The sequence below is a fragment of the Alligator mississippiensis genome, chromosome 14, assembly GCF_030867095.1.
Source record: "Alligator mississippiensis isolate rAllMis1 chromosome 14, rAllMis1, whole genome shotgun sequence".
Classification (NCBI taxonomy): Eukaryota; Metazoa; Chordata; order Crocodylia; family Alligatoridae; genus Alligator; species Alligator mississippiensis.
The window spans coordinates 17,408,339-17,436,112 of NC_081837.1; the positions used below are offsets into that span (position 1 = coordinate 17,408,339).

General features: G+C 47.8%; 1 protein-coding gene across 2 annotated transcripts in view; it reads right to left on the reverse strand.

Annotated features, from left to right (window-relative positions):
* LOC102568888 (NADPH--cytochrome P450 reductase) overlaps positions 1 to 21,123 on the reverse strand; it is a 65,878-nt gene extending 44,755 nt beyond the window's left edge. Inside the window, exons 1-2 of one of the 2 annotated variants that reach the window (XM_014609870.3) lie at positions 20,887 to 21,123; positions 1,054 to 1,246 (exon numbers count right to left, since the gene is read on the reverse strand). In XM_014609870.3, the coding sequence (XP_014465356.1) occupies positions 1,054 to 1,232 (179 nt within the window). In that variant the 5' untranslated portion in view covers positions 1,233 to 1,246; positions 20,887 to 21,123. Of the gene's footprint in view, positions 1 to 1,053; positions 1,247 to 20,440; positions 20,530 to 20,886 lie in introns of those variants that run through there. The other variant, XM_006274750.4, reaches the window with a different exon arrangement.
* Positions 21,124 to 27,774: the final 6,651 nt, after the last annotated feature.

Sequence of the window (27,774 nt, forward strand, 5' to 3'; positions counted from 1 at the left end):
ACCTAAGTGACAGCTTGAAACACCTGTAAGGCATGGGCGGTACAGAGGCTGTGATTAGCCCTCAAGGCAACGGGTACCCTTGGGGGCACGTACAGGCCAAGAGGGCCTACATAGTGGGAAGGCTTATGAGCAACAGGGTCCAAGAGGGATGCATGAGTAGAGAGGACAGGTTGTGGCTTACTCCAAGACCCTTGGGGCAGCCTCCATTTTCAAGTTTCGTTAATAAGATCAAGGTGTGGCAGGAGAGAACAAAGGGAGGGTACTTTAAATTAGCACGGTACTGGAGTCAAGTCGCTACCTGGGAGCGTGTGATGGCTGCCCTTTGGGCATGGGTTCTGTTACAATTTGGCTCTTGGATGTTTAGTTAACCAACCTCTATCTTCAGGTCTCAGGACAGGGGTCACCTGCAGAAAGAACTCACACTGTAAACCTACCAAGCCAAACCACCACGTAAACTGCTTTGTCACCCAAAGAGAGGAGTAAGTAATCCTTGATTTTTTTTATTTTGTTCCATCCCTATCAGAAAGCATTCATCCACTGCAGGGACCTGTATTACAGTTCATCAGAGGAAGATCCCACTGAAGCCATCCATCTCCACACCTCTAAGGACAGTCATAGCCGGGCAAAACTGAGGCCCTTCCACTGCCCTGGGACGTGGAGTATATTGAATCTGCACTGTCACTCAGGAAACCCCTTGAACTTCTGGCGTCTCATTTTCTGGGTTGGCAGAAATCAAAGCAATCTCCTTGACATCTACTGATAACAGAAGCCAAGTTTAATGGCTGGCTCCAATGCAGACAACTTTCCTGGCCTGCAAAATACTGTTACTGGTGACAAGCACTGGGCGTATCGCTTAAATACTTTACTGCAGCTCAAGAAACTGCCTTTTCTTCTTCTGGCAACCTCAGGTGTCAGAGATGTAGGCCAGCCTATGGAAAGGGACAGATTTCAAATGCTCATCTCATATTAACATCCAAGTTTTAAGGAACCAGAAAGGTTGGAGAGACCTGAAGGAATTTATCTCAGATAAAGATTTAAAGGGCAGTCACTTACGTTTGCTGGATTTTGGTGAATTCAGGGACTTCCTCCTTCTTCTTGCGGAAGAAAAACCAGTAAGAAAAGAGGCCAATGATAAGAGAGATGAGGAACATGTCAGTCATGCTCAAGAAAGAAGCCTCCTGTGCAGTGCTCTCAGGCGGAGACACAGTTGGATCCATGCCCGAATCCCCCATTGTGATCAGCAACTCTGGGAAGGGGAAAGAGAAAACAAATAATTACATGTTGATGAAGCACTAATAGTATCAAAGGAAGAAGGAAAAACCTAGGCAGTTATCCAGACTCTCTCCCCTCCCAACCGCTGCATAATAGGTCTTGAAACATCCACAGACATAGGGGAATAGCTAACATAGGACAAAGGAGCCTTATTAAAACTTCTAAATGGTGAGATTTTATTATACTCAGCAAACATTCTCCCCTTCAATTGCATTCCTCTTGCTCTAATATAAGACACTTCCTCTCCATCCTTGCCCCAAGCTTATTGCCTCATAGCCGTCAATCGCAGAACCACAGACTGAGACTATTACCTTTCAGGATGGGGTTGTGATGCCTCATCTGCAGTCCAAGCTACATTAGCTTTACATTTTGCTACATCCTGTTGCAGTCATGTCTAATTTGTTGGTCACTAGTACTGATGCCCCCTCTACATACTACAGGTATCAAATAATTAATTGGTTAATTGTTCAATTACCTTAAGACCAGCTACACATGCAAAGTAGTTATCCCACCATAAAAAGCTTCAACTCACTATAAAGTTAGACCTCAACAAAATGCACTAATTTTATAGCTGGGTGCTTCAAGCTTTAATTTGCCTGTGTACCAGGGTCTCCCCTGTGGCTGGGAGCCCCATAAGCTAAGGAGACTCTCAACCCCAGCAGCTGCTGACTCAGTCTCAGCAACACTGGGACCCAGAGTCCCGCAGCTGTGGACACTGTGCGCCAAGACCCAGCTGAGTCACAGCAGTCGCAGTCCCACAGGCATGGAGGTTTCATGCACCCCAAGTCTGGGAGACTGCGGCCCAGGGGTGTGTGGGGCGCCCCTGCATTGGGAGGCCCTCAGCTGAGTGGGCTCCCAGTTGCACAGTCCCACCTCCTACCACGCATGTGGGATGACAGGAGGTGCAACTGTGTGGAACACACATTAGATCCCTGGGTATGCCTTCACCTGGATGTGCAGAGGGGGCTTAAGTCACCTTTCAGGTTTACAACCTCCCAACTCCCACCACCACCCTCCTTAAAACAAATATCTGTGCATTAACTGTCAGTTTCTAAACATCTAATTTCCTTTTCATTGTGCACTGCTGCTCTATTAACAATAATTCATATTTTTTTATTCAGTGGCACGGAAAAAGTGTTAACCAAGGAGAGCAGAGTCTGAACAGTAGTACTCAGAGACGCATCTAATCCCTCCCCTGCCCCTCCCCGCATACAGCCCAGGTCAAACAGGAAGTCTATATTCCAGCAGGGCATTAAACCCAAGTTAGTTCCTAAACCAGGAGGCCATCCTGCCTCCCTGTAACTCTGTTCCTGCTCTGCCTTTGTGTTTCTAAAGGTGTAAACTCTTCTTAATGATGGTCCAGATCAGGAATTTAGATTCAGCATGGGTAGAGCAATATTGTGCCTGGACAAGCAGATGATTAACTTGAACTATGATCTTCCAGGCCACAGTGGCTCCTTTGCTTATAATCAGGTATCCTGCCAGTGCAAAAGACTAAGGACATTTGAATTTGCTCCATACAGAAAAATGACAGAGGAAACTAGAGGTAGCACTGAACTTCATGATAGTGGCTTCTCATTACCAGAGCTGTGATTAAGTTAACCCATTCAGTGCACTGGTGCACAGAGCATTTGTCTGCCTTAAACCTAGACCGGCTGCAAGGTCCCCAGGACAAAGAGGGTTAATGCCAGCCAGCCCTCCCTTGTTCCTCCCACTGGCCATGTTCTCAGGAGAGGGACTGTTGGACAGAATGGAGGAAAGTGACCATCTGAAGGAGGCAGGGCTCTCAAGCCCAGAAAGAGAAGGCTGGGGAACCTGGATTGGAGAAACTGTGCTGTTACTGAATCAATGAAAAACATTCCTGTAAGTAACACGGTTAATGCAAAACTTCTCCACTGTGAATCATTTCCACTCTCCAACTCAAGAAGATCTCAGTTAGGAGTAACAAAGATGTGACTCGATCTTTGCATGAGCTGCCCTTCTAGCACAAGTCACAGCACAGGGCTTGACATCAGAGACGGGGGGGGGGGGGGGGCGGAAAGGACGGCACAACACATGACCTGTCCTACCAACATAAGTAACAAAAGTTGGACACAAATCACAAGTATCAGCAATATTTTTTTAAATAATTAAATAACAATTAAAACATTTGGAGAGGAGAGACTTAATCTGCATCTTTAAAGCTTTCTTCTGGAGGAATTTCAAAATGATTTAATAGTTACAGAGAAACAGGCACACATTATCTCTCCCCCTCCCCTCTCTCTGTCTTTACCTCCCACTGGACCTGTAGTCACCATTGTTCAATAATGCTGAACACCCCACAGCAGCAGAGAACGAACACTACTGCATTTGTAGAGCTACCAGGCACATTACAATAGGCAGAAGCGAGTCGCCCAAGCTGAAGTTTGGGCAGGATAGGGAGGCTCACGAGCCTGCAGAAAAACACTGTAGAATGATGGATCCTACACTGTGGTCCATGAGGCCATGTTCAGTGGTTCACAACACCAGTCCCTTGGACCTTTACATGGTGATGAACAAGAAATTTTGATGTGGGTCCCTCAGTCCAATGGTTCTGGGAAGCACAGCCACAGAAAAAGACTTCATGGCCAAACGGTGACTACTGTCATGCACACAATGACCAGTGCCACTCCACGACACCCCAAGGGGAGGGCTCCCCATCCAAGTACCAAACATTCCCAAGTAGATTTTTTGCTCACAGTATCCTGATGAGGTGATAAGGACTTTGTACATCTTCCAGAGAAGAACAAAATATGACAGGGTAATAGTCACCAACTCAGAGACCACATACAGCCATAAACTACAATCCAACCACTCTTAGATTGAAGGCTTAGTGAGGGCTGGTGCTGAGCCCCTATGTCTTAGGTCAGTGGTTTTCAAACTTTTATCATTTGCAGACCCCTAAAAATTTTCAGATGGAGGTGCATACCCCTTTGAACTATAAGCAGGTATTCATACACTTTTGATTGATCACAGTCATCTTTCACAGACCCCTTAGACATTGTCTGCGGAACCCCGGGGGTCTGCAGACCACAGGTTGAAAACCACTGTCCTAGGTCCTGACAAAGGCATGCTATGCAGCTTCCAAACAAGAGGCTTGCTCTTGCCAAGGAACGCACATATCTGGGCAAGGGAAAAACTCAACTCCAAGACAGTAAGGATCAGAGACCTCACTGGACCCAGCTTTGTGACCGTTCTGATACTGGGGGAGGGAAAGGAGAAATGTTCTTTAGCATTGCTATAGTGCATTACAAAACATGCCTGCAGGGGGTAGACATGCACATAAACACCATGCAATAACATTAGACAGGCCATGGGGTTCTTCAACCAAGGTTGTACAGCCAAAATTGCAAGGCTGAGAGAAACATGGAATAAAGACTTGCTGATTCTTAGATCCATGGAAAATTTTACTGAACAGAGATTCTCCTATGAAATGGGACTAAAAGTAGACTTAGAGGGATCTGCTGAGGTCCACCAAGGGCCACTTCCCAAGTTTCACTCTGATCACCTTCTCCTACCTGATCATCTGCTCTGCTTTCTGCTCCCCTCCTGATTTGCAGCTCTTTCTGTTTCCTTCTCTGTATTCCCTACCTGACTTTGCTTTGCTTTCTGCTTCCAACCAATCTCTCAGTGTACTGCCAGCCCCCTCCCTGATCTGCTGTGAGCCACATGTAAGAGGCTACCTGTGTCGCAGGTTAGCCATCCCTGGGTAACAGGTGAGCTCACAGCTGCACCTCTAACTAAAACTCACTGCTATGTATGCCCTGTCACAAAAGGTCACCTGCCACTCCAAGCCAAAGAAACATACACTACCCTAGTTCATTGAAACATAGAAGTAGGGTCGGAAGGGACCTTGTAGATCTTCAAAGCCGACCCCCCGCCTGGGCAGGAAGAAAACTGGGCTCAAATGACCCCAGTCAGGTAGGCATCAAGCCGCTTCTTAAAGACCCCCAGGGTAGGAGCCAGCACCACTTCCTTTGGAAGCTGGTTCCAGATCCTAGCCGCCCTGTGAAGTAGTTCTTATGGATGTCTAATCTAAACCTACTCTCCAACAACTTGTGGCCGTTATTCCTTGTTATCCAGGGGGCACTAGGGAAAACAAGGTCTCCCCCAAACCCTTCTGGTCCCCCCGAGTGAGTTTATAGATGGTCACCAGGTCCCCCCTCAGCCTTCTCTTGTGAAGGCTGAACAGGTTCAGGTCCCGTAGACTCTCACTGTAGGGTCTGCCCTGCTGTGCCCGGATCATGCGGGTGGCCCTCCTCTGGACCCTCACAATGTTGTCCACATCCCTCTTAAAGTGGGGCGCCCAGAACTGGACACAGTACTCCAGCTGCGGCCTGACCAGTGTCGCGTAGAGGGAGAGGATCACCTCCTTGGACCTACTTGAGATGCACCTGTGGATGCACGATAGGGTCTGGTTTGCCCTGCCAGCTGTGACCTCGCATTGTCAGCCTATGTTCATCTTGGAGCCAATGATGACTCCAAGATCCCTTTCTGTCTCCATGCTCTCAAGGAGGGAGCTTCCCATCTTATAAATGTGTTGCCGGTTACTACTGCCCAAGCACAGCACCCTGCACTTGTCAGTATTGAAACGCATCCTGTTTTTGTTAGCCCATCCCTGCAACCTATCTGGGTCTTTCTGCAGTCTCTCCCTCCCTGCTAATGTGCCCACCTCACCCCAAATTTTGGTATCATCAGCAAATTTGAACAGGTTGCTTTTTACCCCGTCGTCCAAATTGCTGATAAAGAAATTGAACAGTGCGGGCCCAAAGACCGAGCCCTGGGGGACTCCACTGCCCACTTCCCCCCAGATCGAATATGACCCATCCACCACCACCCTCTGAGTACGACCCTTCAGCCAATTTGCAATCCACCTGACTGTGTAGGCATCAATGCCACAGTTGCCTAGTTTTTTTAATGAGGATGGGGTGGGAGACAGTGTCAAAGGCCTTGCTGAAGTCCAGAAAGACTACATCCACAGCGACACCTGTATCCAATGCTTTTGTGACCTGATCATAAAAGGCAATCAGGTTGGTCTGACACGACCTGCCCCTAATGAAACTGTGCTGGTTGCCCTTAAGCATCATCCCTGATGCTGGCCCATCACAGATGTGCTCCTTGATGATCTTCTCAAAGAGTTTCCCCAGGACTGAAGTAAGACTGACTGGCCTATAGTTGCCTGGATCCTCCCTTTCTTAAAGATGGGGGCCACATTGGCTATCCTCCAATCATCTGGCACCTGGCCCGAGCACCACGAGCGCTCGTAAAGCCGTGCCAAGGGCCCTGCAATAAGCCCTGCTAGCTCCCTCAACACCCTGGGGTGGAGAGCATCTGGACCTGCTGATTTGAACACGTCCAGCCCCTCCAGAAGCACTCTAACCCAGTCCTCCTCAACCTTAGGTCTTGAGGCATTCCCCTCGAGTCCGTCTTGAATCACGGTGGGGGAGTCCCAGTGATTCAAAAGAGTTCTTTTACTCTGCTTGATGTGGGAGGGTGGCATCATTCAGCAGGATGATTCAAGGACAGAGAGAGAAAGGCAAGCTGCCAGGAACCAAAATGCTCAAGTGGGGTGGGGAGATTCAGGAATCCAGAATGGAAAGGGGTTATAGGAGGAGGCACTAGCCTTTCCCAGCCTTCACCACACAGGAAATCTCCCGGGATTCTCAGAAAGCATTCCTAAAGCCACAGTCCATATGGGTTTCCCCATCTCCTATAGACCTTCTTAGGGCTGCAGGAAGGGGGCATTCCCAAAGGAATTTCAGAAGCTCACAGTGAACCCATGAACCTTTTGATGTGAGGGAAGATATCACTCAACTTCCCCTGGTCTCTGGCATTCAGGTGACCTTTGGACTTGGACAGAACACAGCCAGAGAAGCAAATTGTTAACTTCTGTATTTTCAGATTGATCAACTCAATTTTGATGCTAGACACAAGATTTCCATCAGGAAAATGCAGTTAAGCTATCGATTTTCTCTTTCCCCCTTTCTTTTTCTTCTGATTGTGGAAACCCCAATCCACCATGGCAAAAGAAATGCAAAGGATTGTGGATCTATGTTTCACACACCATTTTTGTATTCAGAAACTCTTTGTCCAAACCCTGTCATTTCACGTGCAGATTCTGCCTTCACACTAAAGTGACTCTGAACATTACCAAAATGATTGCTGGAAAAGTTTCAAGCATGAGCCCTTTTGAAATCACAAAAGGGAAGTTACTGCAATGCTTAGTCAGAAGGTATCTATGATGGTATGCATTCTCCACAGGGACCCCGACAGCTTCAGGAACTGCCTAGATCCTAGAAAACCCACTAGGGAGAAATGCAAGTTCCCAAACACCAACTTCTCTTGTGCTCTACAGAGGCCAGCATCATTAAAATAGTCTGTTACATGAAGAACCTGAGTCACAGTGCAGGGAAGGAACTTGCCCAAGGTCACTCAGTAGACCAGTAGCACAACTGGGAAGAGAAACCAGGCCTCCCGAGCCCCAGTCCAGTACTCTGTCCACTGTACTCATGCCCCTCCCCGCCCACACCCTCTCTTCACATGCAATTGCATTGGGAATGCAATGGGTGGGTACTTGAGATTACAACCCTGTCATTCTGAAGAGCCAGCCAATTTCTCCCCCACACCAGCCACAGGGAAACCACAAAGGAAAGCGAGTTCTGAGCAGCATGTGCAAAGAGGGGGCAAAAGTGAAAGTCCTGGGGAATGAAGCTCTACAGGTTCTGCAAAGCCAATGGTAGAACCTTCTGACTTTGCACCACCTCCTCATGGGGCCCTAAAACCCGAGCAGGCAGACTGCTTGAGGCTCCAGCAGATGTGTGTACTCCAAGGCCCATTTTTTCTCTGGCTTGTCTGCAGAGATTGGCCATGTGGAGCCAAATACAATGTCTGTTTTTATTATAGCATTTGTCTCCCAGAAACTGTATTTTGAAAGCCAGGATCTTCAGAAAGAAAGTAAGATTTTAACATCAAGCCCCCTCATTCTGGAAAAGGGATAAGCCAGAGGCCCCCTTCACCCCCATTTGTGGCAGTGGACTGGGATTCCAAAGACACAGATCCTATGCATGGTTCTGACACGGGCTCCATGTACGACCCTGGGAATCTTTTGAAAAGCAGCAAGAATGTTGGGTGCTACGATCTCGGACATGACCATGTGACAGCTGCTGTCAGCTCTTGATCCCAGTGCCCAACATTTTGATGAACTGGAGGAAAAGGGCTTCATCCTGAAAACTGCTGACCCTGTTTGACCACCACTGACATTAGAACAAGTTGTGTATGTTCAAAACATCATACAAGGCCTCAGCCTGACTAAATTAAAATAACTGCAGCAATATTATTACTACAGACAATCCTTGGCAAGAAGCTTCCTCAAGAGCTGTCAAACATCTAAAAACGGTCTAATCTTCTCCCTGCAAGACTAGCACACAATGAATGTCAGCACTCAATGGAGAAGCACAGACAGCTCCAAGAGCAAAGGAGAGAATATCTATGAACGTAGGGTGGCGGGCACAAAAAACGTAGCCTGAGAGACTGGGCAGAAGAGACTTCTCCTTCTATTCATTTCAAGGATGCTTCTTTCTATCTCAATTGTTTTTTGAGCCTACTCATGAGGGCAGCATGGCTCCAAGAAGCAGTCTAACTGCAGGGCTGTATGTCTCAGGCACCATCTCCTAATTACTTCAAAGGCAGCTGGGGATGGACAAGAGGACAGGTTAACAGACTCACCCAATTCCCACCATCTCCAGAGCATGGCTCAGAGTATACTGCTGCCTCCATTCTATGCACTTTCTAGGAAGGAAGCCAATCTCTCAGAATGTGCCCCCCAAAATCTCCCGAAGTGGGGAAAGTCAGACCATCCCTCCTAAAAATATAGACCATTGGCTCTTTACATAAGTAAGCAAAAAAGCCACTTGCGGCTCAGATCACTAGGTGAACAACTCCACCACTGGCCATGCACTGTACTCAGTTCAGGGCTCTCCCCACAGCAGCCAGTAACCCAAATCTCTAAGTCCATCCCTCCTCACTGGCGCTGGTGTCAACAGTTATGTTCATGAATGCTCTTAGTTCAGTGGTCCTGATTCTTCTCTCTCACTTCCACACTCCTGTTCTGGGCTGGTCTTTCAACTCCTTGGCAATTCCCCCTGCCCCTGCTGACCACAGCACTCAGCACAGGCACAGAGCAGGGATGGTGCTGGACAGAATCCCAATTGCCATCAGGTCTTCAATTTGACTGTAACCAGCCATGCAGGGTAGAAATGGGTGGGGAAAAAAGCCCAGCTACCACATCAGCCCCATCATGCACCCATAACAAGGCCATGCCAGACTCAATGCACCACATATTTAACTGTTTGCAGCATCTTTGATCTAGGACCTTCAAAGCAGAAGGCAAAAGGTGGTCTAGAATGAAGTCTCCCATACCAGGGATCTTCTATCCCAGGGGTTCTCAAACTTTGTGATATAGCAACCCCGAGTGCTGGATGGCAGTGGCAGGAGATGGGAAGCTTGCATGCAGCCACCACCACCATCCACCGCTCTGTGCCGCCCCGCACTGCTGCGTGTACCCCCTGGGAAGTTTGCGGCCCCCTTTTAAGTTGCTTGTAATCCCCCAAGGATCGCGACCCACAGTTTGAGAACCCCCGTTCTATCCTATGGCGCAGGATTTTATTTTAAGCACTGGCCTAAATTATTCACCATGCTTAAGAACAAATTTCAGTAGCAGAAGACTCTGGTGAGGATTAAAGCTGCACAGGAGGCCGCAGACTACAACTGCCAAGGATTCAAGTAGCAAGAATGCAAATATTTGTAACTAGGAAGTTAAAGGAGCAAGTTGTGTTACAAGAGCGGAGTGTGGATCAACAATGCTGTAACCAACTTGTGCGAGTAGGCCTGAGCTGGCTGGGGCACTGCTAGCAGCACAGCCAAAGTAGTGCAGAGCTCAAGGAGACCTAACTGCCAGAGAATCTACCTAACCAGAGATCTGTACAGCTGTGACTACAAAGCTTGCAGTACCCAACCTACCAAAGTCAGACATGTCTCTACAAGCTTAGAGACACATTCAAGTGGTAAACAGGAAATGGAGAACTGGTCAGGGAGCCTGATCAGAGAGTTGGCCATCAGCTCCAAGTAGGAAATGCTAGGCTTTAGCAGACAACCAGTGTCCTGTTCCTTCCACAACAGTGTTCACAGTACAAACCAGTACCATATCTATGCATCAGCAACAGCAGGAACAAACACAAACCGCTAGAAGATGCTGGTTCCCTGTTTAAAACCTTGGCCAAAGTTGTTTGCTTGGGGAGGAGGGGGGTGTAAACAGGACCAAAACTTTTCCAGTGGTCAAAGTAACAATTCCAGTAAAGAGCAACATGTACACAGTTCCAAAGAAATGCTGACACATTCAGCACCTTCCCCTTTCTTTGGTTACATGAATGGCAACACAATGTTTATGTCAAGAGATGGGAAGCTGTAGCCAGTCTGCACTCATGCAAAATTTCTCAGATACATGATAATCCCATAACAATGCAATTCATCGCACAGGCACCTCTATAAAAAGGAAGCTGAACCAAAGTAGCAATGATGCTCTCTCTCTCTCTCTCTCTCTCTGGACCTCAGGCCTCTCTCTTTTATGGCCTGCTCTGGCCCCACACTCCCACCTCAATGGGTTCAGGCTCTCTCCCTCTGGGCCTCTATTCTTCTGGCCCTTGTCCATCTTGCTGGGCCAGTTGGGACCTCCATACCTCCCCATCTGTCCCTTCCATGTCCACCAAGTGTTGTTCAACACCTGCCCTCTCAGGCCAGTCTGTTCGAGGGCCTGCCTCGCCCCTCTCAGATGCTGGGTTCCCGGCCCCTATCCCCAGGCCTGCTTCACCCATCTTGGGCTCTGCTCTATTTGCTAGCTGGGCTTCAGGCACTCTGTCCCTCTGCTCTTTGCTGCCCCTCTCCAGGCAACGGGTTCACCCGCTCCTGTTCCCAGGCCTCTCCGTTCCAAGGCCCAGCCTGTTCCTGGGCTCAGTGCTGCTTACCCCAGCTCAGCGGTTATCTCAGGAGCTCATCTCCCACTGGCACTGGAGACTAGGCTGCCTGACCAGCTGGGCCCTGGCCTTATATGCCTGGAGCCCAGCCTCTTTGGGTCAGATGACACCCTTCACACCCATACGCTGCTCCTCTGGCAGCCTTTCCTCTTAAAGTGACAGGCATACCAAGTGTCCCGTCAGTCCTACAACCTCCAATGTAAGCTGACCATTACCATCCCTTTTTATAGCTAAAGAGGAAGGGTGCAGAGAAGGGAAGTCTCACCCTTTTCACACAACAATAAAAAGCACTTTTCCTGCAAGATACACTGATCTTGTGGCAAATTTCCAACAGCTCAAAAATATTGATCTGAATAGATGTCTTCTTGGCTGGAGAGGCTATTTGAGAAGGAGGAAGAAAAGGTTATGTAATGCACAATTGTAGAGGAAGGTTTTGCTTACATAAAGAAAAAGCCACATTCCCCACTCAACAACGCATTTCCTTCTAATCAACTATGACACTGCAACAACAACTACATGGGGATTGGCAGATACTATTAAAGATACAATACAGAAACCCAGTACATTTCTTAGGCATGATCTTCACTTCATGTATGGCTTAAATTTTCATTATCATCCACAAAAATGTGACAGGGGCCCTTAGTGGAAGAAGGCAGAATAGCTGAAAAACCTTGAAAAATAAAAAGTCTCCCCAAAAGACAAAGAATTATTCTGTTATGTGCAAAATTCTGTTGTGGAGGCAGACCAAGCTCTCTGCAATTATTCTGGGTTTTGTGTAGTTTGATACCTCCAGCATTTAGTCTGGCGTAATAACCCTGAATGCAGAGAACTGCACTAAACAACCCAGAACCATTTCACTTGTAAGCTGCTAGCCCTGAAAATGTCCATCTGTCTGTTCAGTTTTAAATAACCACCACTGCTAAGTACCTGACTAGGTTAAACTGACCTATCAAGAACTCTAGGGTTACTGTGTGCTGATGAGTGAGTTAGTGTTCAGGTGGCATAGAGCTTTGGCAGTTTTTGTGAACAACCACTAGATCAACAGAAATAATGAGAATAAGAAGTAAAACAACACTCTCTTCTACCGCAAACTGTTGACCCATTTGTTTTTCCCAGGAAAAGAAGATCAGATTAAATATCAGACTATAAGCAGCTCTTGCTGAAAAGGTGGGAGGGAGTCACCATGGCAAAATTCAGGACCTGGCTGGGAACAATGAATTTAAAACTTTATATACATGATACTGCAGGGCATTGTTTACTGAGCTAACATATCATAATAGGCTTACAGAGCAGAAACAACCCATGAATCTGAGTTTTCTTTATGGCTCAAGAATTTTTGGAGGGAGTTGTGTTTGGAAAAGGTTGTGAGATGCAAAGCAGATTGCCAACTTCAATATTGACACCCCTCTCCCTACTCTGTCATTACAAACATCAGGGCTCAAGGCACTGGCAGTGTCCTTGTCTCACCTGTAGGCTTTTAATACTATGTTTGTGAGGAACTGCTTTATAGCTATGGTGGGCAGAAAGGGCCGAAGTGGATGTTCTTGTGGACCTGTCTTGATAAACATTTATTACGTAGCGACCTGTGGTTGTAGGGCACTGGATCCTTATAGTTTTACGTTCTTTCCATTGTTGTAATAATAGATATTAAGATGAGCAGACGTTTCTCTTCCCCTCCCCCCACCATGAACATCCATGCTCAATTTGTTGACTCTATACATCTGAAAGCATATTGTGCACAGTCATAATCACAGTTTCCCTTTGTCATCAGCTGATCCACACAAATGGGGAACAGGCCTTTCATACAGTCAGGGAAAGAGGGGCAGAGGTGCTTAGGAGTGCGTGACTACACTGCAAAATTTGGCAATGGGATTCATTAGGTGTCTGGGCAATCTGAGCTCCCTCAACTCCCCATCCTTCCAGTCACTAACCAAGAACATTCTCTGCCCTCTACCTCATCCCGTTGTGCCCTGGCTGCTTCAAGGCTACATGACAAGCCATTAAACCCTGCTCACTGGCCAATACCTCCAGTGTTGCCTTTTGCTGCTCACACCTTTCCCATCCAACAGCAGAAGGAAAATGACCCAGATCTGCTGTTTTAAGGTTTCCCAGTTGCAGGCCTGAATCTGACATTTCCCACTACTGCCCCTCAGCAGAGATCTGAGCAACAGCAAAAGCCTTGGAGCTGCCCAGGGTTCAGGCAGATGTTGATGGCAGCAGTTGACACTTGCCTCAATGTTTCCTTGAAACTAAGCGACAAGCTATTTTTGAACAGTGGGCTGTTAAATAAAAGCTAAACCCATCCAGAATTTTAAGAGCTCCAAATTTCTAATTAATCCAAACAGGTACATATCAGCCTGATGTTCATTAGAGGCAAGAGTTCGTTGTTAGGGTATAATTACACTGCATAGTGCTTCGGTGGTACCTTCTATAGCAGGGCCTCAGAACACTACAAACATTAGATGTTTCTCTCTCAACAGCTGTAGGAAGCCATTCTACACAGAGATGCGCCAATATATCAGTTGACTATCGGATAAAAGGAAAAATGATGTTATCACCTATCGACTTTTTTTGGACATTGCAGCCAATAATGTTTATGGATAATTATGCCTTCTGGCCAAGGCCCTGAACACCTGGGATCCCTCTCCCCCGTGGGTCCAAGGGCCCTGGATGCCTCGTGTCCCCTTGCAGTCAGGCAGCATCCTAGCCCACCAGGGGCCCTGCTTGGGGCTGCCACGAGTGAGACACAGGGGGCACCGTATGCACATGCACAGCCACACACATGCACGTGGCCAGGAATATAGCTGGGCAGCATGGAGAACAGCTCCCTGCAGCTAAGTCTATGGAGAGGAAGGGGCATGGGGGAGGGTAAGGGTAGGGGGTGCAGATTGAGGCCCCCACAGCGAGGCTGGGAGTGGAGCCGGGGCTGGGGCCGCTGCCCAGCCAGGGTTGTGCATTGGACCCAGGGCCAGGGTGGGGAGCAGAACAGAGCCACAGGCAGCCCCCCCCACTGCACCCCCCCAGGGGAGGCATAGGGGGACATGTGCACACCCAGATTTGTGCATGAGGCAAATGTGGGCTGCTCACTGTGGGCTCGGGGCTCTCCACTCTACTTCCTTTCCCTAGGGAGTCTTACACCAACTGTGTGCCCCCTGCCCACCCAGCAGCAGTGAGGGTGGTGAGCTGTGCCCCCCACTGCTGGGCAGGCAGGGGGTGCGTGGCCAGCACAGGGCTCCCAGCGCAAAGGCAGCTGAGTGGAGAGACCCGAGCCCACAGGGACAGCCTGCATCTGCCCTCACCCCGCTCTGCTCTGCTTAAAAGTGTCCCTGCACTTAAAAATAGTGGTGATGGCACTTGAACTAAAGGTCATTTGATGAACTTTAGTTGAAGCACCCCTGCCACCCTTTTTAAGTACCAGGATGCTGATACATGTGAAGCAAAAGGCTGCTGGAGTGTGCTAAAATAAGTTTATTTATGTCAGTACTTTAAAATGCCTTGCAATTTAAAGTAAATTGGTTATTATGTTGGCATCAGCTGATATGATTAGTTAATAATAGGCTATTGGTATCAGCTAAGAAAACCTTTATCAGTGCATCCCTAACTCTACATACCAGTTACTAGGGGTGCACTGAAATATTGGTTGGCTATCACACCAGCACTGATAAAAAGAGAAGTTATAGGCTATAGGCTTTTTTTGGTCATTTTAGCCAGTAATTACGACCATGTGCCCAGAGCATCCTGATGACTGTAGACCAGTCCCCACACCCTGCCACCAGTCCAGGTCTGTGGCAGACTACAGGTCCCAGCAAGCAGCAGGAGGCAGAGGGGATGCTGGGAAGCGGTCACAAGGTCCCCACACTTAGCAACAAAGGCACCATTACTGGCTCTCCTCCTGCTGCTGCCACTGCCATGGCAACACCACCTGCTCAGGGACCTGAGCGCTGGGGCTGCTGCTGGGCTGCAAGCGGGCAGGGTAGGGTGTCGTGAGAGGGACATTCTACTCCACCAGGCACTCCATGTCTTTGTAAAAATGGCTCCCCCCCCCCAGCGGCCATGGGAGCTCGGCTATGTGGGGCCTGCTGGTGTGGAGGCAGTGCCATTCTCTGGGGCTCCAAACACACCTGGTGCCACTGTCTGCACGAGGGTCCATCCCACCTGCTAGCACAGGCTGAACAGGGAGCAGGGCTGTGGGTAGCTGTGGGCAAGGGGGATGACCTATGTGGGAATAAGGTAGTCACCACCTTCCTCATCAAGGGCCTGAGCAGGTAGGAGGTGTGTGCATGTGCATGTGTTATAAATACAAAACAAATACACAAAAAGTTCATTTATGTCAGTAGTTTAAAATGCCATGCACTCTTACTAAATATCAGTTAATCACTGGCTATCACTATCAGTATCATCCAAGAAAATCTTTATCGGTACACCCCTAGTAGTTACTATACGAGAAAATAAAAAAGGCTATGACTTCCCTGATGTCACACAGTGATTCAGTGCAGAGTCCAAAATGGAACCCAGATTTTCTGACTCTTGATGGCATGCTTTAAATACAGGCACGCTATTCAAAATGTGCATCATCACCCCATCCAGGATGACAGCTGTTTAAGGATAATAGGCCTGAGGTTAATTTTTACTTTAAAAAGAGAGCCCACTGGGGAAATGGTGACAACTGATGCCCCCCCACCATTACTGACATATCGGATTTAACGAGCACAAAAGTGGAAGTCTAGTATATTCTTCATTTTCTTTTCATAGATTTAAAAAGGGTGCTTTTTCTCTTGGTCTTAACAAGAATTGCATATTTTTTGCTTCATCATGCTGTTACAAATAGATCATTCTGGTGTTACACAATCATGTCTTGTGCAATCTATCAGGGACTCTATCAGCCTCATACTGTAGTGACTGTACAGATGTAAAATAAGCTCTAGTAATGCTCCAAAAGAAGTAAAGCTCACCAGCTGCAGTTCAAAAATGACTGTTTGGCTACTAACAGTGGTAAGAAGTAGAAGCCAGAACTCATGGTTCTCATTTTCAGCTCTACCAATTCCTTTCAAGTCAAGCATGTTACCAGATTTTCAAAAGGATGACAATCAGGCCCTGTTGTGGGAGTTAACAAGGCAGAAAATCTGATATCACATCCATTCAATTCCAGTCCTGCTGTCTGTAGAACAGGGATGATAGACCATGGCTAGACTGCAATCCTGCTGAGCCCAGGACTGCCACCAAGAAAACAAGCCCCACACACTTGCTCCCAAACCCTGCAATTAGGTGGTGGAGGAAGGTTGTACGGGCCCAGGCTCTCCTAGGAAAGATCACTTGAGAAAGAAGGGGTCTTGGTGTACAATCCTGCACCTAAGGTACCCACCTGCCAGATGGGCATGTGTTAAGTGGGAGGGAGCAGAAAGGGCTTAGTTGCTTTGGCAATACTCCAGGACTCAAGAGGAAGGCAGAGCAGACCTACCACAGTTACTTGACTCACAACAGGTGTAGAGGCTTACCTATTTGAAAAAAAGTGATTTGAAATTCAGACGGCAGGTATCACATGGAAATGCAAAAATCAGCTTAGTCTTACTTGTAACACCTCCACATTCTATTTAAAGACACCCCCCACCCTGAGCTGCTAACTAATCAATAATATTAAAATGATATGCAGCTAGGAGTCAGATGAATACCATTTTGGACCATCAGGATTCTTAAAGCAGCTTCCAGGGCTACAAGGGACTTCCCTGTTTGATCTTTGCAGGTTCTGTAACCCAGGTTACAGATGTTATAATGTTTAATTTGGTAAAAGGCAGCCACAAATTATGATATTTCAAGCAATTCAAGTAGCATGTAATATAGTAGCTAGTACACAGAAACATTCTTTAATTACTGATCAGTGATGAAAAGCACACTATTGCCAGGGCTGTAGGACATGATTCACCTTTTACATTATCATGTGCAGAGTAATATAACCATTTAGTCAAATCAAGTCATCCTATTGGGAAAGCAACTCCTGTAAGAATTTTCTAGAGTTGAGTTAAGAAAATAGAACAAAGTTCATCCCAGGCAGATAACTCATAGCAGTGGGGTGTGGGTTTTTTTTGTTTGTTTATTTATTGTTTTAATATATGAGAAAAAGAAAGAACAGGACAGCTTAAGACCTGAGCAAGGTAACTAATACCCCCTCCCCAGATCACAGCAATACATAGCTTTTGATGTGCAGCTGCAATCAGAAGAGATAAAGTCCTATTTCATAAAATTCTAGTTATTCTGTCTGTGCCTTCTGTATCAAATGCGCTTACTCTGTTTGTCTGAAGTTTGAAGGCCGCTGTTCATTTGTACTCCCGTAAGTTTAAAAAAAAATAAAATAAAAGGTGTTTCTGGCTTTGCAAACACTATTGAGTTCCTGTGATCATTTCAGTGATCATTTTCACAGTCACAATATTCTTGTGTGCTAAATTTTCATTCAAAGATTTCCACATAGAAGAGAAATGGATCAAGTGATTAAACAAGGACACCGTGATACTGCCTATAGAGTAACCCAGATTAATTGGTAAACCAAGTTCAATTAAGTACAATTGAAGAGCTTAAAGGATTTAAAAATACCCTATGATTTTAAACTTCTCCATAATTCTGTTTTGAAATTACGTCTAAGATTATTATAGCTGAATGATTAGACAAAAGTACTCTCTCTCAGTGCACTGGTTCTCTGAGTGTATCCATTTTCTCCTTCCCATCTTTCCCCGTTTTTAAGCTTTCCCTTCAAGGACTCCTGCCTTGCAAATATTCATCTGAGGGACTGAAGGAAAAATGAAACAGTTACTGTAAGCACCACCGGGGAACTATAATTCTTGCTATGACCTTTGGGGCAGCCCTGTAGGAACTGAACAAAAAACTGCCTCCAACAAAATGCTATGGGATTTGTTCCCTTCAAGTGTGGTCCTAGGAGGTTTCCAGGTAAGCTTCAGAGGCGGTAACAGACTGGTATGAAGGAGGTGGTTCTGGCAAATCAGTAGGGGGTGCTCTTCCCTTGAGACTTGTAGGATGTGCTAAGTAAAGACCCAGCCCAGCTCCTAGCAGAAATTACTGGGTAGGATCAACATGCACTGGTAAAAGCTGCTCCTCCAGTTTACCCCAGGCCATGGCTGCAGATGGAGCAATTTCCAGTACAGGTTTCCCTCTATCTATGCTGTACATGCGTTCCCAGAGAACGGCACATAAATCAAATTCGCATAAAGCAAACATACTTTGCAATGTAACAAATAGGAATATGTTCCTATGGCGGTGAGGGAGGGAGGCTGGGACTAGGGAAGGGGCAGGGGTGCTGCTCCCAGGGCTGCACAACACAGCAAAACAGAGGGAACAGAACGGCCCCAGGAACAGCCAGGAGCAGCAGCACTAGCTGTTAGGCTGCACCATGCTCCACCTGTCCCCACTCACCTCTGCTCCTGCACTATGCAGTACCCTGGTGCAGGCAGCTGGTGTTGGCTGTTCCCAAGGCCACTGCAGCCGGGGCTGGGGTGAGTGGGGACACGGCCCTTTCCCCTCCCCCCGCAGACTTACCTGCTTGGGCGGGGGGGAGGAGGGGGGGCACGCATGTTTACTGATTGCGTAAGAGCAAATTTACCTCACATATAATAAACTATGGGTTTAAATATGCTCATTGCATAAGAGCAAGTTTGCATATAAAGAACCCACATAAAATCGAGGGAAACCTGTGCATCTAGAGCACCTAGGAACTAGAAGCTCCACACAAAAGTAAAGATTCACATTCAGAAATGGGAAACATTTTAGTAACAAAACTGACCAAATCTCAGTTCCTTCTGGCGTTAGACCTGCAAATCAACTGTCAAACAAAGACTGATTAGAAACCAAAGCTGAACGTGCAGGAGAATTTCCACGATACAATCGTCCAGTTTTAGTCGGATTAGATGGGAGCTTCCTCTTCACTACATTTGTTCCTCTGAATTTCTTTAAAAGGCTTTTCCACTGCCTAATTTCAACCCCAATATTTTTTTTTAAAGAATGGCTACACCAAACAATATCTGCCCCAAACCTATTTTCAGTGCACATACCAGAGTGCTTCCGCCCATGCATAAGAAACCTAATAAACAGGGATCCTGATTTTCTACAATTTAAAAAAAAAACCCTAATTTTCAGTTAAGAAAAAAAACAAACAACCCCAAATCCATATTTTTCCACAAGAAAAATATGGATTTGGGGTTACTTTTATTTATTTTTAACCAAAAATTGGATATTTTTTTTAATCAGAGAAAACCAGGATCCCTGTTTACCAGGTTCCTTATGAATGGGAGGAAGCACCCTGGTATGTGCACTGAAAATAGGTTTGGGGCAAATGTTATTTGGTGTAAGCATTCAAGTCTACTCTACCAATTAAACCTGGATGCTGCAATCACAAAAGCACTGTACTGTTGGGTATTAAACATCAAAAGTTAGAGCAGGTTGGAGGAGTGGAAGTTTTCACCAGTTCCTTCAGCAAAATTATTCCACAAAGTCACAACTTCACTGTCAGGAGCTATCCCAGCTGTTCAACCCTTCCTACTCTTTAGTTTCACTCCAGCTATAAGAGATGTAGAAACCAGGATCTACACAAACAGGCCGACGGACTTGGTTTGTTTAGTCTAGAAAGGAGACTGGGAAGATTATAAGAGTTTCCCATGTGCCGAAGGCTGTTACAAGGAGAAGGGTGATCAGTTGTTCTCCTTTTCCACCAGCGGGATGAGGCCAAACCGTCTCAAGGGCACCAGAGACCAGCCTGGCTGGTCAAGAAACGACGAGACACAAAAGCTTCTGGGCGCGGAGCAGCGCAGGCCGCCGCGGGAGCCCCTTCCTTGGCAGCTTTTCAGAGCAGGTCGGACAATGCGGCGGGACGGCCCGGCGCAGGGTTCTCCGCGGGGCCGCAGCGCGGGGAAGTGGCCGCCGCCGCTTGGGCCCGGCCCGGCCCGCGCTGCTCCTCGCCGAAAGGAGCGGGCGAGGCCGAGCGCGACGGTTGCCGGCGGCCCCCTCCCCGGCGGAAACTGAACCCCGGCCCCGCCACACCGAGCCCAGGCGTCGCGGCGCCCCCGCGAGACACCCCACGCGGACCCGGTTCCCCCGCCCGCCCCACGCGGCGCCGCACGCACCTCCCCGCACCCGGCGGCGACTCCCAGGCCCGGCGCGGCCGGCACTTCCGGCGGCACAGACCACTCCCGGGACGGGGGGGGGGGCCGGTTCTGCCGCCTCCTGCGCAGTCGCGGCAGCTCCCTCCAGCCAATAGCGGAGCCGCCCGCGGAATGCTCACCCCCCTCCCTCCCACGGCCTTGGTACGGCCCGGTGCCGGCAGCAGCCTGGGCTGGTCGCGGAGCTGCGCCGGGAGGGCTGGGGGTCGCCCCCGCTTCCCCGCCCGCGGCTCGGGCTGCGACGTGGAACCCGGCGGGGCTGCCCGGCTGTCGCGGCCTCGCTCCCGCTCCCCAGTGCGGAGCTGCCCGCTCGGCCCTTCAGGCCGGTGACACTAGCTCGACCTGCCCCAACCGGGACGGCTCCGGGCCGGGCCACGTGTGGAGCAGACGCTCGTGAGAGCCGCGCTGACCTTCTCAGGGTGCCAGAGGTTCTTCCAGATGTGATCAGCTGTGGCTCTGTTCTTGTCCTTTGATTGCCTTTACCATCCAGGTAGTGTTATAGTGAGGTAGCGGAGCCGGTGCGCTCCGGGTTGCTCAGCCCCGAGGTGTCTGTAGTGTGGTCAAGTGAGAGCGGTGCCTGTTTCCACGGAATGAAAGTCTCCTCCTCCTGCACTGACTTGCCCTCCTGTTTCCTTTTATCTACAGAGCCAAGCCTGCCTAGTTCAAGCAGGGGTAGAAATCATCTGTGGAAGTGGGCGGGAAGAGAGGGAGGAGTTCTGCTCAGCTGCACTATCTGGATTCATCCTTGTAAGGGGTCATTTGGCAGAGCAGTCAGGAACATGATAACACTTCTGTTGTTCGAAAGTGTCCCTGAGATGTGCCACGCTCTCCTGGCCCAGGGTAGGATAGAAATAAGCATGTTCCTACAGCAGGATACGAGGTTCCTTTCCTTTCCGTGCTGGCAGCTACTTACACAATTAACTGTTTTCCTGCTGTCCCTCTCGTGTCTTTGCTGTGCAGCCATCCTTCAACCCTGCTTAGTTGAAATCAGTGGAGCATCAGGGTGCTCTTGGAGAGATTTAACAGTCCAGAAGGGCTGTTATCCTTCAGGAATCCAGGGGTCATGCTAAAGGCATCTGGATGGGATCAAAGTAGGATGCAGAGCTGTGCCTTTTTCTGCCTGAATTAAATTCAGGTTCAGTCTGCATTACAAATGCTTTGCCATGACAGCAATAGTAGTGGAGCTATACTGGTAAAGGCCCTCACCAGGAGACTGGAGCTCAGTCTGTTTAGTGTGGTGGCAAAGCTATGTCAACTAGGTGTTAAACAAATAACCACCCCCGCTGATACGACTGTAGGCAGGCCCCTTGTCTGGGGACAGCTAGGCTGACAGAAGGGGCCTTCTGCTAGCTCAGCTTCTGCCTTTTGAGGGTGTGATCTGGCTAATAAAAAACCCCTCTGTTGCCATATGTTGCATCTCCACAAGGGGGTCCTGCCGCTATTCCCAACTCCTGCACAGCTATGGCTGCAGCAGCAGCAGCCCGATAATGGAGAGAGGCTCTCAGCTTATACCAGCAACAGACAGTCTTGCTCATTAAGTTAACCCACTGCCTGAGATGACATAGACCAGCAAAAGGACGCTCATAATGGGGGTAAGGGGCTCCTGGTACATTTACATTGGCTAGGGGTGTCATGTTCATGCTTTTAACCACCATTATTTTGCTAGTAGGATTTCATAGTGTGGACCTGTACCAAGATGCACTGTGCTGTACCTGGACAAAGTGTTATGCAGAAGCTGTTCTTTTGCCTGCCTCCGTGCCAGTCTTCCTTTTGTCATGGTATCAGCAGAAATAAGAAACATTTTCTCGTAGACACATAGGATTACCTGAATATCCATTGAGACCCTGATTCTGCCGCTGCACCTTTTCCTGGGATGCCTTGCTCGGAGGATATTATGGAGCAAAGGTGCCCAATCTATCCCTTAAGATACCATGTCAACAATAACATGGAATGTCAACAGTTTTGAGTCACGAGTTACAAATATGTAGGTAGGTGTTATTATTGTATGTACAGTGAATTCATGTGGGCAATCAGTAGCAGCTGTATAATTAATCTGTGTGTGTGCATATAGTTACATGGGTTTACATCAGTGCCCTGGAATGTGCATTTGTTCCAGGAATGTACAGCACCTTGTGCGGGAGGGTCCTGGTCAACAATAATTCACATTTAAATAATATTATTTTTTCATAAGCAAAACTATAAGGTATATTTTTCAATTAGACTGATTTTGCTGCTTGGATTTTCTTTTTAATCTTCAGCTGTGAAAGGCAACCAGGTCATAAGCTGGCTCCTGACTACTAACACTTCACCATGCTGACGTTTAAAATAAGCTGTTACTAGACATCTCATCCCTTTTGATCCTTTCCCTTCTACTTTAGTCTCTTACTTCACTAATGAAAGAGAACTAAGATACTGCAGATTAGCTTTCATTTGTCATGATATAAAGCATACACACTGGATACATGAAGACCCACTCACTTTTTCCTAGCAAAAACTTGCATGCCTGCAGTCCTTCCCATCAGCCAATATTTCTTATCTTCTTGAGAAAATTGATCAAGATAGTTATTTTCTTATGTGGACATTATTCTAGAATAAAGAGTTTTCCCCTGAAAAATAATTAGTGCTGTTCTGTAATCATAGGAAATATGGCTGGAAAGGGTCATCTAGTCCAGCCCTCTGCTCAAGGCCTGCCTGATTAAGCCAAGTGTCTTTCTAACCTGCTCTTGAAAACTTCCAAGAATGTAGATTCCACAGCTTCTTTAGGCTCCTCGACCACCCTCAGTTAGGAAGTTCCTCCTAATCTCCAATCTAAATTTTCCCCGTTGCAGCTTGAGGGGTAACATCCCCTATAGCCACAGAGGCAAAGCCTATTTCCTTCCTTTCTATAATCACCCTGCAGGTATTTGAAGACTGTTGTCAAATCCGCCCCCCCCACCGGTCTTCTTTTCTCCAAACTAAAATAACCCTCGTTTTCAGCCTTTCCTCATGGGTCTCATATCACAGGCCCCTGATCATTTTTGTCACTCTGGACACTGGACTCTTTCCAATTGGTCCAAATCCTTCTTGAAGCGTGGGTCCTAAACCTGGACAAAAAACTCCATGTGAGGCCTCACCAGTGCTGAATAGAGGAGAAGAATCGCTTCCCTTGATTTGCAAGTCACTCCTGTTAATATAATCCAGGATGTTGTTTGCTCCTCTCCCCCACTGCCCAACAAGAGCACACTGCTGGCTTGTGTTCAGCCTATGGCCCACCATAACCTCCAAGTCCTACTCTGCAGTACTGCAGCCTAGCTACTCATTCCTCAGTCTGTATTTATGCCTGTGGGTATTCTATCGCAAGTGCAGGCCTTTGCACTTGTTCTTGCTGAATCTCATCTGATTGATTCCAGACCAACCTGATTCAATCCAGGTTATTTTAGATCTCCTAGCCCTAACTTCCAGAGCATCCTCAATTCCACCCAACATGGTGTCGTCCACAAATTTGACAAGCAAGCACTCGATCCTATCTTCCAAAACTATGATGAAAATGTTAAACAATACCAGACCCAAGACAGAGCTCTGATGAGTCCCACTTGATACTTCCTCCCAGCTAGACATCAGGCCATTGAGGACTACTCGCTGAGTATGATGATTCAACCAGGTTTTTTTAATCTACTTTACAATACCTTCAGCTAGTCTGTATTTCCTTAGGTTGTTAATATGAATGTTGTAGGACAGTGTCAAAAGCCTTGCTGGTGTCAATGTATATCATATCCACTGCTCTTCCCCCATTCACAGGGCCTGTCACCTTATCATAGAAGGAAATCAGGTTGGTCAGGCACGACTTGCTATTTGTGAATCCATGCTGTCTGTTTGAAATCACCTTGTTCTCCTCTAAGTGTTTCACAATGCATTCCTTGAGACCCAATCCATGCTGGCTGTCAGTGAACTCCCATGGTTGAGGCTGATCAGTCCCACAGATCAACTAAAGGGTTGTAAATGAGTCATTTATGACTAACAAGGCCCATCCTAGAGCCACATACTCTCTGTCAAATGCTACAGGTGGTTAAAGGAAGGGGTCAGAGCATTTCTTGTTCTTGTTTCCTTTCCTTTCATTTATGTCATTTTTCTGTCTCCAGGGTGAGACAGTTTTCCTCAAAGTAAGATGTACCTTCTCTCACAAGGCATTGCCATGTAGCCCTGTCCAAGCTAATTTTTCCCCAATTTGTGGTGTGTCTGCCACACTTAATGCTCACCTTGAGGGTGTCCTTGAAGCATTTCCTCTGGCCCCCATGTGTCCTTCGTTCTTAGCCGAGTTGGGAGTATAGCAGTTATTTTGGTAAATGTACATCAGGCATGCACACACAGTGCCCTATCCACTGCAGTTGATGTTGAGTAATCAGTGCTTCCCTAATGGTGGTGCTAACAGGGCCAGATTAACGCATAGGCAAACTAGGCACATGGCTAGGGCCCTGAGCTGTGGGGACCCCAGGTCCTTTCCTCCATGGTGGTGGTGTGAATGGCTTCATCCACCTCCCTTCCCTTCCCTTCCCTTCCCTTCCCTTCCCTTCCCTTCCCTTCCCTTCCATTGGCCTTGGTGCCGCTGCCACCACTGTCCCCTAATAGCAGCAGTGGCAGCACTGGGGTGGGGAGGGAGGTCTTGACCAGCCCAGGGCCCACAAGTTTGCTTGCCAAGGGCCCACTAAAGGGTTAATCCAGCCCTGGGTGCTAGTGTCAGTGAGGACACTGGCATTTATGTGATGATCCTCCCTCTCTATGCCAAGGATCTTCCAGAGGTAGCGCTGGTGATGGTATTCCAGACTGTTCAGGTGGTCCCTGTAGATCATCCAAACTTCACAACTATAGAGAAGAGTTAGGATTGCCACAACCTTATATGGTAGGAGCTTTGTTTGAGTCCTGATGTCATGTCCAGTCTTCTGAAGGCAGAGCTGTCACATCAGATCCTACGCTGGAGTTCCTCGTTGATGTTAGCCTTCTTTGAGAGAGAGCTGCCAAAGATCCTCCCTGGTATTGAGGTCAGGCTGATTGATCTGTAGTTCCCTGCATCCTCCTTCTTCCCTTTCTTTAAATTTGTCCTTTGCCAACCATTTGGAACCTCACTCGACTTCCATGAGTTGTCAAAAAAGATTGCCAGTAGCTCTAAAATTACCTCAGCCAATTCTTTCAGTACCCTCAAGTGCATCCCATCAGGTCTTGCCAACTTGAAAGCAGCTAGCTTCTCTAAGTAATCCTGAACCTGTTCTGCCATTACTCTAAACTGCTTGTCTCCTTCCCTATCTCTGCTGGGAATTGCACTTGTCAGATGGTAGCTGCCCCTTTTCATAAAAACTGAGCTAAAGACATTAAATACTTCAGCCTTCTCTCCATCATCTGTAACTAGATTGTTTTCCACATTCCATAACGGACCTATGGTTTCTTTCATCTTCCTCTCATTTTTGATGCACCTGATGAATCCCATTATATTGCCTTATGTCCATTGCCATCTGCGTCTCAAGTTGTGCCTTTACCTCCCTGATTTTCTTCCTACATGCCCGTGAAATATGCCTATACTCTCCCCTAGTACCAGGACCAAGTTTCCACTTTTTATAGCATTCCTTTTTTAGTTTCAGTTCCTTGAAAGGATTGTCCTGCCTGGCTAGTCTCCTGTTGCACTACAGTCATCTCTCCTGGACTCCTTTTTCCCCTCGAACTTGCCTCCCAAGGGACCCACAAGATCCCTGAGGTTGTTAAAGTCCGCTTTTCTGAAATCTAGTGCCCTTATTCTGCTGCTCTCCTTTCTCCCTCCACTTAGCATCTTGAACTCTTATTATTTCATGGTCACTGGCACTCAACTTACCTCCCACCTGCGCATTCTCAACCATTTCCTCCTTGTTTGTGAGCAATAGGCCAAGAAGAGCTCCCTCTTCATTTGCCTTTCTACCGTCTGAACCGAAAAGGTATCACTGTTACAGGGTACCACTGGCATGTGACCCAGGGTTCCATCCCCAGTTGGCTTCACACTCTCCACTCCCTCTCACTTGCCTGCTTCACCTTATTGGTGAATAATCTGGGGAGGTTCTCTCATCCCAAATGGAGGGGGAATCCAGAGCCATTCATTACTGGCTCATCTTTATCCACATCACTGATACTAGTAGTGTCCAGGCCCCTTCCAGGGGCCTCTGCCTTGCTGCTTGCAAGGTTCCTCCTTGTCCTTACTAACAGTCCTACTTGTGACCCTGCTGGGTCTTGAGCCCAGAGCCCTCAGCTCCACCGGCCTGTCGGCTCTCAGCCGCTGGTGCCCTGGAAGGTCCCAGATCTTGAAACAGGCACTCCCAACCAACTGAGGTTGAATTACAGAAGAGTCCTTTGTTTCGCCTCTCTGCTGTGCAGCCTTCATATCACCCCTTATAACCACATCCATTCCACCAGTTGTAATAAAGAGATTTCTTCCTTTTTATGAACCATCCTGCCCCTGGGCTGCCAAACAAAGTCCCCAGACATAAACTTCACCCCACCAAGCCCAAAAGAGAACAAAACAAAAAAAACAACAACACACTACTCACTATTACTGCAATCTATACATCATGAGGGCCACCCCCTGGGGCCCCAACTCACCATCTTCTGGGACATTTCATCACATCACTCAACCAATCCCTTTCTTTCCCAGCCCTGCCAGCAGCCAGGGATCCACTTCTATGACCCTGGGCCCCTCCCCCTTTTCTGGTCACTTGACCCTGTCTGCTCAGGCCCACATAGCATCCTGCCCTCAGGAGGTTCAGGTCTGCAGCTTGCCCTCAGCTGCAGCTTTTCACTCCTGGCTCTAAAAGTCCTTGCTTTAAAAGGACCTAGCCCTGTGGTCCAGTTCCCTGTCTTCTCCCCAGTAGCAGGGGTGAAACCCCTTGTTTAGTCAGTCCCCAACACTCTCCAGGAATTTCCTGGACTGCTTGTGCACTGCTGTGTTTACCTTCCAGCAGATGTCCCAATAATTAAAGCCCTCTGATAACTAAGTCTTGCAATTTGTAAGCTTCCATCAGTTGTTTAAAAAAGGCCTCATCTACCTTCTCCTCTTGGGTTGGAGGTCTGTAGCAGATCTCCACCATAACATCCCTTCTGCTGCTCTCCCCTCTGACCTTTACCTAGAAGCTTTCAACAGGCCGCCTTCCCCTTCGGACCTCACCTCTGAACATATGTACATCACCTTTATATATAGGGTAATACCTCCTTCTCTCATCTGACTTCTCTCTTGCTTGTACTTAGGCAAACCAACGAGCAGGGGTGTCTGAATGGGAGTTCTGCTTGGGAGAGGAAGCTGTAGCCAG